This window comes from Pongo pygmaeus, chromosome 5 (genome assembly GCF_028885625.2).
Source record: "Pongo pygmaeus isolate AG05252 chromosome 5, NHGRI_mPonPyg2-v2.0_pri, whole genome shotgun sequence".
Lineage (NCBI taxonomy): Eukaryota > Metazoa > Chordata > Mammalia > Primates > Hominidae > Pongo > Pongo pygmaeus.
In genome coordinates, this window is record NC_072378.2 from 70,130,107 (window position 1) to 70,143,500 (window position 13,394).

The 13,394-nt window shown below is 38.6% G+C and overlaps 1 protein-coding gene across 5 annotated transcripts in view; it reads left to right on the top strand.

Annotated features, from left to right (window-relative positions):
• SMAP1 (small ArfGAP 1) overlaps positions 1-13,394 on the top strand; it is a 196,531-nt gene that overhangs the window by 103,919 nt on the left and 79,218 nt on the right. For all 5 annotated transcript variants that reach the window (XM_054492384.2, XM_054492385.2, XM_054492388.2 and 2 more), the window contains one exon: positions 3,935-4,010. In XM_054492384.2, the coding sequence (XP_054348359.1) occupies positions 3,935-4,010 (76 nt within the window). The remainder of the gene's footprint in view (positions 1-3,934; positions 4,011-13,394) is intronic.

Here is a 13,394-nt window from a genome sequence, read left to right on the forward strand (position 1 = left end):
ATATCTTTATGGTGATCTGTCATCAGTGATCTTTGATGTTACTGTTGTAATTGTTTCAGGGCACTGCGAACTGCACCAGTGTAAGGTGGCAAATGTTATAACAGAATTGTAACATAAATGCATGTTTTTAATTAATTTATAAAAGTTTGCATTCTGACTGCACTGATCAGCTTTTCCCTTTCTTTTCCTCTGCACTCCCTATTCTGTGATACAACATTAACACCTACAGTAACTTCTAAGTGTTCTAGTAAAAGAAAGAGTCTCACCTTGCTCATTTTAAATCAAAAAGCTATAATAGAAAGGATTAAGCTAGTGAGGAAGGCATGTGGAAAGCAAAAATAGGCTGAAAGCTAGGCCTGTTGCACCAAATAGTTAGCCAAGTTGTGAATGCAAAGGAAAAATTCTTGAAGGAAATTAAAAAGTGCTACTCTAGTAAACACATGAATAATTAAAAAACAAAACAGCCTTTTTGCTGATATGGAGAAAGTTGGAGTGGTTTAGATAGAAGTTCAAACCAGCCACAACATTTCCTTAAGCCAAAGCCTAATCCTTAACAAAGCTTTAACTCTCTTCAATTCTGTGAAGGCTGAGAGTGATGAGGAAGCCTCAGATGAAAAGTTTGAAGCTAGCATAGGTTGAGTCATGAGTTTGTGTTTTTGTTTTGTCTGTTGTTTTGACAGGTTCTCACTGTGTCACCCAGGCTGGAATGCAGTGGGGCAGTCAACTCACTGCAGCCTCTGTCTCCTGGGCTCAAGCGATCGTTCTGCCTCAGCCTCTTGAGTAGCTGGAACTACAACATGCACACTACCATGCCCAGCTATTTTTTTTTTTCGTAAAGATGGGCTTGCTATATTGCCCAGGCTGTTCTTCAACTCCCAGGCTTAGGTAATCCCTTACCTTACTCTCTCAAAGTGCTAGAATTACCCTTACCCTTACCCTCTCAGAGTGCTAGAATTACAGATATGAGCCACTGTTCCCAGCCTGGTTCATGAAGTTTAAGAAAAGAAGTCATCTGCAGAGCGTAAAAATCAAGATGAAAGAGCAAGTTATCCAGAAGATGTAACTAAGATAATTGATGAAGGTGACTACACTAAACAACACATTTTCAGTGGAGACTACTAAACAGCCTTCTGTTGGAAGAAGATGGCATCGAGGACATTCATACTGGAGAAGTGAAGTCAATGCTTGGCTTCAAAGCTTCAAGACAGGCTGACTTTCTTGTTAGGAAAATGCAGCTGGTGACTTTAAGTTGAAGCTAATATTTACTGTTTTGAAAATCCTACGGCCCTTAAGAATTAAGCTACATCTATTCTGCCTGTGCTCTCTAAGTGGAACAACAAAGCCTGGGTGACAGCACATCTGTTCACAGCATGGTTTACTGAATACATTAAGTCCACCGTTGAGACCTGCTGCTCAGAAAGAAAGATTTTTTTTCAAAGTATTACTGTTCATTGACAATGCTCCTAGTAACCCAAGAGCTCTGATGGAGATATACAAACATGTTGTTTCATGCCTGTCAATACAACATCTGTTCTGCAGCCCATGGATAAAGGAGTAGTTTTACTTTCAAGTGTTTTTTTTTTTTTGGACAGGGTCTCACTCCATTGCCCAGGCTGGAGTGCAGTGGTGCAATCATAGTTCACTACAGCCCTGACTTTCCAGGCTCATGTGATCCTTCCACCTCAGCCTCCTGAGTATTTGGGACTACAGGCACACCACTACCACACCCAGCTGATTTTTGTATTTTTTTGTAGAGATGGAATTTTGCCATGTTGCCAGGCTGGTGTTGAGCTCCTCGGCTCAAGCGATCAGCCCACCTGGGCCTCCCAAAGTGCTGGGATTACAGGCAAGAGCCATTTTGCCCAGCCAGAAAACTTGTCTTTATAAACAGTGTCCAATTATTCCTCTTAATAAATGGAATGTTTAGATTTTCTGTCCAACTTGCGTCCCTGGCCCACTGTGAGTGCTTTCATAATGCCCCAATTCTTTTCATATCTACCATATAGAGCCTCACTTAATGTCTTTGATAGGTTCTTAGAAACCACGACTTTAAGCAAAATGACATATAATGAAACCGGTTTTACCCTAGGCTAGTTGATATAAACAAGAGTTAAGTTCCTATGGCATATTTCTGGTCACAAATATATGACATTTCTAAATAAAGATCCGTAACATGTCTAATACCAAAGTTTGAAATAAATGTGAGTTATATACATACATTTAAGGAAGACTAATAAAAACAAGTGAGATAATTATTTACCCAATTTTTAGTGAATCAGTGAGTGATAGTCATAGTGGTGGTGGGTCAAATCAAGGAATAAATGTTTGTAAAGCAAAAATTGTAATGAGCACCTCCTACCATCATGAAGTTGAAAAACAATAACAAATATGATGGGCTTGCTGAGCACTTTCTTACCACATCATTTATTGATTGTGCATTTGTATGATTATATACTTGACAAATTTTTGTTTTACAATAATTTGTATTCATTTATTCATTCACTTTTCAACCTGCTTACTCCAGGTTAGGGTTGCTGGTGGCTGGAGCCTATCCCGGCTGCTCAGGGCACAAGGTGGGAACCAACCTTGGACAGGACACTGTTCTCTTGCAGGGTATACTTACATACACCCACACTCACTCATACTGGGCCATTTAGACATGTGAAATAACCTGATGTGCATATCTTGGGGATATGAGATGAAACTTGAGTACCCATAGAAAACCCAAGTAGGTAGGGGAAAATTTGGAAAGTCTACACAGACAGTGGCTTGGCTAGAAATAAATTTTTTGTCTCATCAGCGTCGTAACAAAACAACATTATTCTGGGACCTGTTGTGTGGTCTGTCAACCCTTTCTATTACCTGTTGCCTCAACTGTCAGTTTAAAAGGCTTTTTAAAAAAATTTTTATGAATGGTTATTTGAAACTGTATTGTATTACTGCTCAGGTAACTTTTCTTTTGACTAGAATGATCCCCTTAACTTGGGGATTCACAGAGATATTATATTTCAGTGTAATTCGTTTTTTTCTGTAATTATGTGTGTTTTATGCATTGAAAAGAATTATCAGAAAGGAGTCTTCAGGCTTTACCTGAGTACCAAAGGAGCTCATGTCACTAAAGAGGTTAAGAACCCCTTTAAGAATTTCCATTTCAGTGGAATATGATGAATGGTAAGAGAAGTTATCGATGTCACGTAACTCTAAACACTCAATCCCAGTATAAACTACTCACTCTATTAACAGGTAAGATGAGTCCACACAACTTCAAGAATTTAAAGAAGACTAACCTTGGCTTTAGCATCTTGACTTTTCCATTTCTCACCTTTGCAAGGATAAAATTGGCCACTGTTCTTCTAATACATGTGAAATTCTATATGATGTGCCCAGAGACAGCATATATAGTGGAAAAGAACATAGATATTGGAATCACAAGTGCTTAATCTTTCCAAGTTGCTGTTTCTTCATCTATAATATGGAACTAATAATATGCACATTAGTGGGGTGTGGGAGGAATTAAAGGACCCAAAGTATGTACAGTGTATATAGTATACAATGTCTGGCTCAGTGTGGGTACTTGCATAGATGTTAATTTCTTATACTAAAAACCCCAAATGAACCTGAATTGAATTTAAAGTTTGGTGATGCATTGATAGTGGTGGTGGTGATGTAGGAATTAAGAATTGTCATTTACTTTTCTTTCTAGAATTAGTTTGGATGATTTTTGTTCAGTGAGAAAATTTCCTGAAAGAGGTAGACTTCTTTAAGAGAAAGAAAAGTAGTTTACAGAATGTAGTTGCAGAAATAATGTGAAAGAGAGCACAGATTGAGGAGTAGGAAAATTAAATTTAGAGTCCCAACTTTGTGGAGTGGAGTGAATAAAGGGAAGTGTACATATCACTGAATTCGTGCTTTTCCTTAAGTTATCTGTTTTCAGAGCAGTGGAATTTTTTATCAGAGATAAATATGAAAAGAAGAAATACTACGATAAAAATGCCATAGCTATTACAAATGTAAGTAAAACCATCTCTCATCAATTGTTGACTAGATCTCAAACTTTTAACATGCAATACAGCTTAATTTATTTATTGTGAAAATATACTAGTTGTATATATTTACATTTGAATATTGGGAACTTTTTTGGTTATATAATGTTGAGCTCTTGCAGAGCAGAACTCTTGATTTAGAAAGGAGCATATTCTAAATCTAATAACCACTTACATGGCATTTAATTAAGTCAATTTTTGAAATTTGCAAAAAAGCTAGAACCACTAATTGAAAATGGTGGGAGAGAAATTTTTTCCCCTAGATTCTAGAAATGTATGAAAAAGAAAAAAGGCAAATATGGCTTCCTCTAAGGGCTTTCTTTGGTTGGTCCGTTGAGAAATGAAACCAGTAGCCCAGGAATATATTAAAACATGGCATTTACATTTGTTATTAGCAAGCATTTTGATACTTCTAATAGTTAAGTCTTCACAGTAGTAATCAAATACCATCAGGTACCCATAACAACATTTCAGTCAATGACAGACTGTGTATACAACGTTGGTCTTATAAGTTTATAATCCCTTATTTTTACTGTACACTATGTTTAGGTATATCTACATACACAGATACTTACCATTGTGTTAGAATCGCCTACAGTATTCACTATAGTAACATGCAGTACAGGTTTGTAGCCTGGGAGTAATAGATGTTACCATATTACCTAAGTGTGTAGTAGGTTGTACCATCTAGGTTTGTATGAGTGCACTCGATGATGTTTGCATGATGATGCTGTCATGTAATGATATGTTTCTCAGAATGTATCCCAATTGTTAAATGACACAGGACTGTTATGTTTTATCAGCTGTTTCTTTTTAGTTTTTAAAAAATTTTCTCATCCAAGTTAATTATAGTCTAAGGCTAATTGCCTTTATTGTTGAAATCATGTTTTTGGACTTTTAGATTGATAAGCTACAAACCAGTTAATCTTTTGGTGAAGTCATCTGTCAAGCAATTTAGATTGGAAATAGATTCATCTCATTTTTCATACAAACTGGTTTCCTATTTGGCCAATATGGAGAAGCAATATATTTAAAATTCAGTAAAATCCTAATAAAGTTAGGATATTTTAATATGCTATCTTTGGCCATAAAAAAATCTTGTTAAAAAAGTTTTTAAGTATCAGCTCAGTATGGTAGCTCATGCCTGTAATCCCAGCACTTTGGGAGGCCAAGGTAGGAGGATCATTTGAACCCAGGAGTTCAAGACCAGGCTGCTGGGCAACATAGTGAGACCCTATCTCTTTTTATTAAAAAAAATTTTATTTTTTTTTCGACTGGGCATGGTGGCTCATGCCTGTAATCCCAGCACTTTGGGAGGCTGAGTCAGGTGGATTTGAGACCAGCCTGGCCAACATGGTGAAACCCCATCTCTACTAAAAATACAAAAATTAGGTGGGCCCAGTGGTGCATGCCTGTAATCCCGGCCACTTGGGAGGCTGAGGCAGAAGAATTGCTTGCATCCAGGAGGCAGAGGTTTCAGTGAGCTGAGATTGAGCCACTGCACTCCAGTCTGGGCAACAGAGTAAGACTCTGTGTCAAAAAAAAAAAAAAAAAAAATTAAGTTTTCAAGTATCATTAGTGTGTATTTTAGAGCAAAGATATCCTTGTGTGTAGCATTGGAGCTGCATTTACAGTGGATGTGAGGAAATCTGTTGAAGGATTGATTAAAAATTGACAGGATTGAGAATATAATGTCTATAAAATTAAGGCCACTGTAAGCATTGAGGGGGGAAAGGACTAACTTAAAAGTGTAATGTATTTTCATATGAAATGTTAAGAAATCATTTTAGTTTATTTTAGAGAACATACTGTTTCATATTAAACACTTTTAAAATATCATAATTTTTAAAATTATATTTGTATTATATTTCTTTTCTTGGCAATAATTAGGAAATTATTTTTACATAGTAATGTGTAAGATAGTTTTATTTTGGGATGGTAGCTGTTAGTGAGTTGGGTTTTTTTCCCCCTTCAAGTGTAATAATGGTATGCTTAGTTGTAAGAATTCCTTCATTTATAAGATACATGGTAGAATAAAATACTTGGAGATTAAATGTCATGATACCTAACGCTTTCAAGTGGTTTGGTGAAACCTAGCAGCTTTGTGTGTTTGTGTCTGTAGAGAGAGAACAAATATGGCTAATGTTAGTATTTGACTAATATTAGTGATGTTTATAGAGGTATTCACTCTACAGTTTCTTCCTTTTTTTTTTGTAGGCTTGAGAGTAAAAATTTTAAGGTAAAAGTTTGTTTACTTCAGTATATACTCCTGAGTTTATAGTACTATTGAAATGAAAATGCAGAAAGATTTACAAAAGTCACAGTAAACCCAAGGGAAAATGTATTCCACCTATTCCAGTATAAGCAAAATAATAATAAATAAGTTTATATTGTAGCAGATTTAAAGGATTTTTTCCTCTTCCATGGTGATCAGTGAGCAAGTAACTGATCTTATGTAGTACCAAGAATTACATATTTCTGTTCAGTGTTTCGTCTTCAGTAATAGATTGAGCACTCATCCAAATAAATTTGGATCACTTATTGTGCTCACAATCTCCTAGGATACTAAAACAAAGAAGACATGACTGTTAGAGACATTTATCACAGTGGAGATAGGAACAGATTTAAAAAAATATAAGTACCTTATATCTAAGGTATTCCAGGAGTACTAGAGTACTTAAGGGGTATCCACAGAGGGACATTTATCATTTCTTCTTTTTCTTTTTTTTTTTTTTTTGAAACAGAGTCTCGCTCTGCTGCCAGACTGGAGTGCAGTGGCGCGATCTTGGCTCACTGCAGCCTTTGCCTCGTGGGTTCAAGCAATTCTTCTGCCTCAGCCTCCTGAGTAGCTGGGACTACAGGTGTGCTACCATGCCCAGCCAATTTTTGTATTTTTAGTAGAGATGGGGTTTTGCCATGTTGGCCAGGATGGTCTCGATCTCTTGACCTCGTGATCTGCCCACCTCGACCTCTCAAAGTGCTGGGATTACAGGCGTGAGCCACCACACCCTGCTGACATTTATCATTTCTTTGTGTTGGGAACACTCAGTATCATCTAGCTTTTTGAAAATATACACTAAATTATTGTTAGCCGTACTTACCCTACAATACTACAGAACACTAGATTGTACTCCTCCTATCTAGCTGTACTGTCACATCTGTTAAAAATTTCTCCCCATCCTTTCCTCTCCCTTACCCTTCAATGTCCATAGTTCTTCCCTTTACTTCCATGAGTTCAGTTTTTCTTAGCTCACACAGAAGAATGAGAACACGTGGCATTATCCTTCTGTGCCTGACTTATTTTACTTAGCATAATGGCCCCCAGGGTTATCCATGTTGCTGTGAATGATAGGATTTCATTCTTTTTATGGCTGAATAGTATTCCATTGTGTATATATATCACACTTTAAAAATCTGTTCATCTATCGATGGAAATTTAGGTTAATTCTGTATCTTGGCTATTGTGAATAGAGCTGCAGTAAACATGGGGGTTCAGGTATCTCTTTGATATGCTAATTTCCTTTTCTTTAGATAAATGCCCTGTAGTGGGATTGCTGGCTTATATGGTAATTCTGTTTTTAATTTTTTGAGAAACCTCCATATTGTCCATAGTGGCTGTACTAATTTACATTCCCAGCAACAGTATCTAAGAGTTTTGTTTTCTCTGTATCCTCTCCAGTATCTATCATCTTTTTGATAATAAACCATTCTAACTGGTAAGATATCTTATTTTGGTTTTGATTTGCATTTCTCTGATGATTATTGATTTGACTTTTTTATGTACTTGTTGGCCATTTTTGTGTCATTTGAGAAATGTCTATTCAGATCTTTTGCTTTTTTTTATTATTTTTTTTTGCTGTCGAATTGTTCGAGTTCCTTGTATATTATGGATGTTAGTTTCTTGTCAGATGGGTAGTTTGCTAATATTTTCTCTTATTTTACAGAGAAAGTCTCTTCACTCTGTTAATTGTCTCCTTTGCCATGCAGAAGCTTTTTAGTTTGATGTAGTCCCATTTTTCTATTTTTGGTTTTGTTGCCTATGCTTTTGAAGTTTTATTCATAAGATCTTTGCCTAGAACAGTGTTTCCTATGTTCTACAAATTTTATAGTTTTGGTCTCCTATTTAAGTCTTCATTATTAAATTTTTTTTTTTTTTTTTTTTTTTTTTTTTTGAGATGGAGTCTCCCTGTTTCACCCAGGCTAGAGTGCAATGGTGCAATCTCAGCTCCCTGCAACCTCCGCCTCCTGGGTTCAAGTGATTCTCCTGCCTCAGTCTCCCAAGTAGCTGGCATTACAGATGCATGCCACCATGCTTGGCTAACTTTGTATTTTTGTTAGAGATGGGGTTTTGCCACATTGCCCAGGCTGGTCTTGAACTCCTGGCCTCAAGTGATCCCCCTGCCTCGGGCTCCCAAAGTGCTGGGATTACAGGCATGAGCCACCACACCCAGCTAAGTATTTAATCTATTTTTAATAATTTTTAATTTTTGTGGGTGTATAGTAGGTGTATATATTTATAAGAGACGAGATGTTTTAATACAGGCATGGAATGTGTAAAAATCACATAATGTAAAATGGGCTATCTACCCCCTCAAGTGTTATCCTTTGTGTTACAAACACAAAGGATATTATGTTGAATATTATGTTATTATGTTGAATAAGACTGGTGAAAGTGGGTATCCTTGTCTTTTTTCTGTTCTTAGAAGAGAAATTTTCAGCTTTTCCCCATTCAGTATGATGTTAGCTGTGGGTTTGTCATATATGACCTTTATTATGTTGAGATATGTTCCTTTATGCCTAATTTATTGAGAATGTTTATCATGAAAAGATGTTGAATTTTATGAAATTCTTTTTCTGTGTCTGTTGAAAAGATGATAAGGTTTTTGTCTTTCATTCTGTTGATGTGATGTATCACATTTATTGATTTGTATATGTTAAACCATTTATGCATGCTTGGGATAAATCCCAGTTGATCATGAGCAGATTGGGCATGTGCAATGGATGTCATAGGACCCAGATGAGTTAATCCTCAAGCCCCTAGTTGGGTCATGTGCGCGGTGGTGGCTGTGGGAGGGTTCTTGGGTCCCTAGGTGGAGGATGCCAACAACAGTGTCAGTCTGAGTACGTCGGTTGTCAGGCCCCTGGGCAGTCCATGCTGGTGTTGGTGGCAGCAGCTCTGAGTAGGCCTGTTCTCAGGTATCCAGGAGGACTTTCCAGATATATATGGTGGCCATGGGGTACCTCTAACCAAGCCCTTCCTTGGGTCGCTGGGCTGGGTGTGTGGGCACTGACAGTGATAGGGACAAGCCATTCCTCAGTCCTGTCCACTGCACAGGCAGTGTGTGTGGATGTTGGCCAACCGGGCCAGTCACTTCTCAGGTCCCTGGGCAGCATGTGCACGCATTTGCATTGGTGTCCCAGGCAATGTACGTGGATACACAATGGCTCTGCTCTTGGAAGGGGCAGGGTCACTGTCTATGGTGGCAGCCCCAGGCAGGCGACTCTCAGGTCTGGAGAGCACATGCTTCAGCTCCTTATATCCTGGAGCAGACTCCCTGATGTGCAAGACTGCCTCTTCTCCAGGGTGTAGGCTTCTGCAGGACTCAGGTGCCAGGGACTTGGCTGCACTGCTGAGTCTAGCTGGTGTTCTGATGCTGAGGCCTTCCGGGAAGATGTCAAGTGATGTTGGGAGGGAGATCCCAGGGATGTCAAGATGCTGGGATTATTGGGCTTCAGGGCTGGATGTAGTCTAGTGTTGGCGGTACTGTCAAAATGGCACTGTGCAGCAGCAGCTTGGTCCCAGTGGGTGGGTGAGATCCAGTATGAATTCTCTCTGGGATAGTTTAGTTGCGTGGACTCCAGGCAGCTCCTTATACTAGACTCAGGGCCTGTGAGGGCTGAAGGACTCTCCTGTAGCTAAGATTGCAGGAGCTGTGGTGGGAATGTGGACTGTTAAGGATTTTTGCTTACCTTGCCACCATGATGGGGAGTCCTTCCTGGCTTCTAGCCTATCTTGGCTAGCTGCATGGCTTCCCTCTTGATGCTGCCATTTCGGGTTTCCCTGCCTCTGAGCTTCCTTGTCACTTAACCTACTGATTCCTATTCTCCCCTAGTGCTCTATTCAGTGTGTTGAATAGAGCATGTTGAATAGAACTGCCCTTGTGAGGGATCCAGATTGTGTGCTCCATGTGAGGATGTATTGCCTGATGATCCGAGGTGGAGCTGAAGCAGTGATGCTAGTGCTGGAGAGTGGCTACAAAGACAGATCAACACTGGCAGAGAGGTTTGACTGCACAGAGACCATAGTAAATCAGTTGCTTGCAGACTCATATCAAAACCCTATCATTGAGTAGTAAGTGACAATTAAGCTGCATCTGGTGGCAGGCTTTATAATGGCAAGTGAGTTGATGTACTTCAACTGTATAGCTGCATCTGGTGGCAGGCTTTAAGTCAGAATCTGACATTTGCTTTAGCCCACACATGGCCCGCTCATTATTTGATTTACCACAGTCCTGCCCACAATCACAGGGTTGGTGTTATACAGAGTGTGTATACCAGGGGGTGGGAATTTTAGTGGCTGTCAGAATTCTGCCTACTATGGTCATATAGAATGAGCCTACCTCCCTTGTTCTGCCTGATTTCATTGAGTGATGGGAAATTTGACACACTTTGCAGAAATTTGTCCTGTTGGCCAGGGATGGTGGCTCATGTCTATCATCCCAGCACTTTAGGAGGCTGAAGCAGGAGGATCACTTGAGTCCAGGAGTTTGAGACCAGTTTGGGTAACATGGCAAGACCCTGTCTCTACAAAAAGTAATAATAAAAAATTAGCTGGGTGTGGTAGAGTGCGCCTGTAGTTTCAGTTACTCGGGAGGCTGAGGTGAGAGAATTGCTTGAGCCCAGGAAGTTGAGGCTTCAGTGAGCTGTGATCACACCGCTGTACTACAACCTGGGCAACAGACTTAAGACCCTGTTTCAAAAAAGAAAAAGAGAAATCTATCCTGTCTGTCCTCCTTCCCTTGCTCACTTACCAGTAGTGAATCACAATGGGAAGCAAAGTATTTTAAGTGAGTTTAAGAGATACAAGAGGACTTAGGTAGATGAGGCTGAACTGCCACATAATTCGCTCTTTTCCTCCAGTAGCTTTTCTTTCTCCCCCTGCCCCATCCTGTCTCTGTGTCTCTTCAGCTAGTGAGTTGAGATTAGTGTAAAAGAGCAGGGTTTCTACTTGGTTTTCTTTGTTACTTCTTATCATTACAGTTTGCTTCCTCTTCTGTGGAATAGGGATGTCATATTGTCTGAATTTCATAGTACTGCTGCAAGAATTAAGATGAAGTATACTCTGTTCTTAGTAGGGTGCCTAGCACATAACCACTTGCAATATAAGCTATTGTGATGGCAGCAAATGACTATAAGCAGGTAGATAATTAAGAAAAATGAATACTCAAACTTAATTATAAGAGTTTATATCATTGGAAAAATCTTGGCTTGAGTTCTGTTTCATTAATTGCTCCACATTTTAATCAGCCCTTTAATTATGGGACACCCCAATAGAGCATGTAAAGGACTTAAAATTTTTTTAAGTTTTCCAGAATTCTACATATTTCTTATTGACTTGGCCACAGATTTTAAAGTTAAAATATTAAATATTAAGATTTAGGCTTCTTCTACACACTTGGTAGCTATGGTTACTTGGTTAAGTTTTCAATGTCTTTTAATCCTCCTACGGATGAGATTCATTGATGTTGTGTTTTGTATGGGTTATATACTAATTTAGTAAATGTTTATGTTTTCAGCTTTTTTAATCCAAGACATGCCATGGAGTGCAAGAGACATTGGAAATCATATATTTAAAATGATTTCTAGACTTCTGAAAAACTTGAGCTTCATGGTATACTAAAAGCTCATGAGACAGCCATTTGAGAATTGCTGTGATAAAATTTCTACTTAGAAAACACATCCAGGAATTTCCAAAATGAGATTGGAGGAATCCATTGCCAACAATTAATCTATAAGATGTTTTTCAGTGACTGTATCTTTTTCACTGCTTTGGACCACCAGATTTAATTTTCATAGCATTATTCTGTTTAAAAGGGTGGTAGTAGCAAATATTTCAAAAAATTCATCAAGAAAATTTTAAACATTATGGCCTTCAATTATGGCCTTTAATTACTTTATGGCCTTCAATTACTTCATACCTTTTCAAAGGGTGTTTGTTCACCTTATTCTTGTAGATGGGAGTTGGGAACTTGTTTTACATGGTCAGTTTTTCTTTTGCATGAGGTTAAGTTTATACAATTGTGTTCTGGGAGTTTTTTCACATATCGGTTACTTTGTTGGTGGCCTAGAGAAGAACGTCTGAGCTTAAGAATAACTGAAGGAAGGACTGTTAAACTCATTTTATTTCTGAAGAAAACTCATTTTATTTCCGAAGAATGTCTTTACTGGATTTCTACCGCATATTTCATGGATAGAAGGGGTGGGTGGGAGTTTGGAAGGACATTTAAATATGACTACTGAATTCACTGACACCACCAACTTCCAGCAAAATTTTCTAAGGTCGGAATCTTATGCTCTACATGTATAAAAGTACTAGGAGCCGGTGAAATAGAATTAATATCTGTTACAAAATAAATTCTAAATTTGAAAGTAAATATGGATAACTTCTATGAGATTTCAGTAAAGTATGTTAGCAAGCCAATGAACTTTCAAAGAACAATTGCTGAGATGGAGCCTCCTTTTGGTTCTCCTTCTGAGATGCTTCCTTCCTCCTCTTTTCCTGTAACAGTTGAAAATATTTATTGAGACCTGTTGAATGTCAGGTGCTAAAGATGGTGAACAGAATAGAAATAATATCTGCCTCAGATAACTTTAGTTGAACAAAGAATACTGATAAGTAACTAGATTTTTATAAGACGACATGTGATAAAACTTACATATGAGGCCTAGCTTCCCAGCCTACATTTTTCTCCCATGCTGGATGCTTCCTGCCCTCAAACATCGGACTCCAAGTTCTCTAGTTTTGGAACTTGAATTGGCTCTCCTTGCTCCTCAGCTTGCAGGCAGCCTATTTTGGGACCTTGTGATCATGAAGACAGATGCCTTCTTGGTCCTCCCCTGGAATTTCTAGTCCTACTATGAATGTTTCTGTTTGCTCTGTTTCTCTGAGTGAGGGCTTTAGTGTTCTTTGGATTTGAAGAGAGGCCAACAACCTCCACTGACCCAGGTGGCCAATATGGAAATATACATAAGTAGAGCCAAGACGGCCAAATAGGAACAGCTCCGGTCTACAGCTCCCAGCATGAGCGACGCAGAAGACGGGTGATTTCTGCATTTCCATCTGAGCTTTGA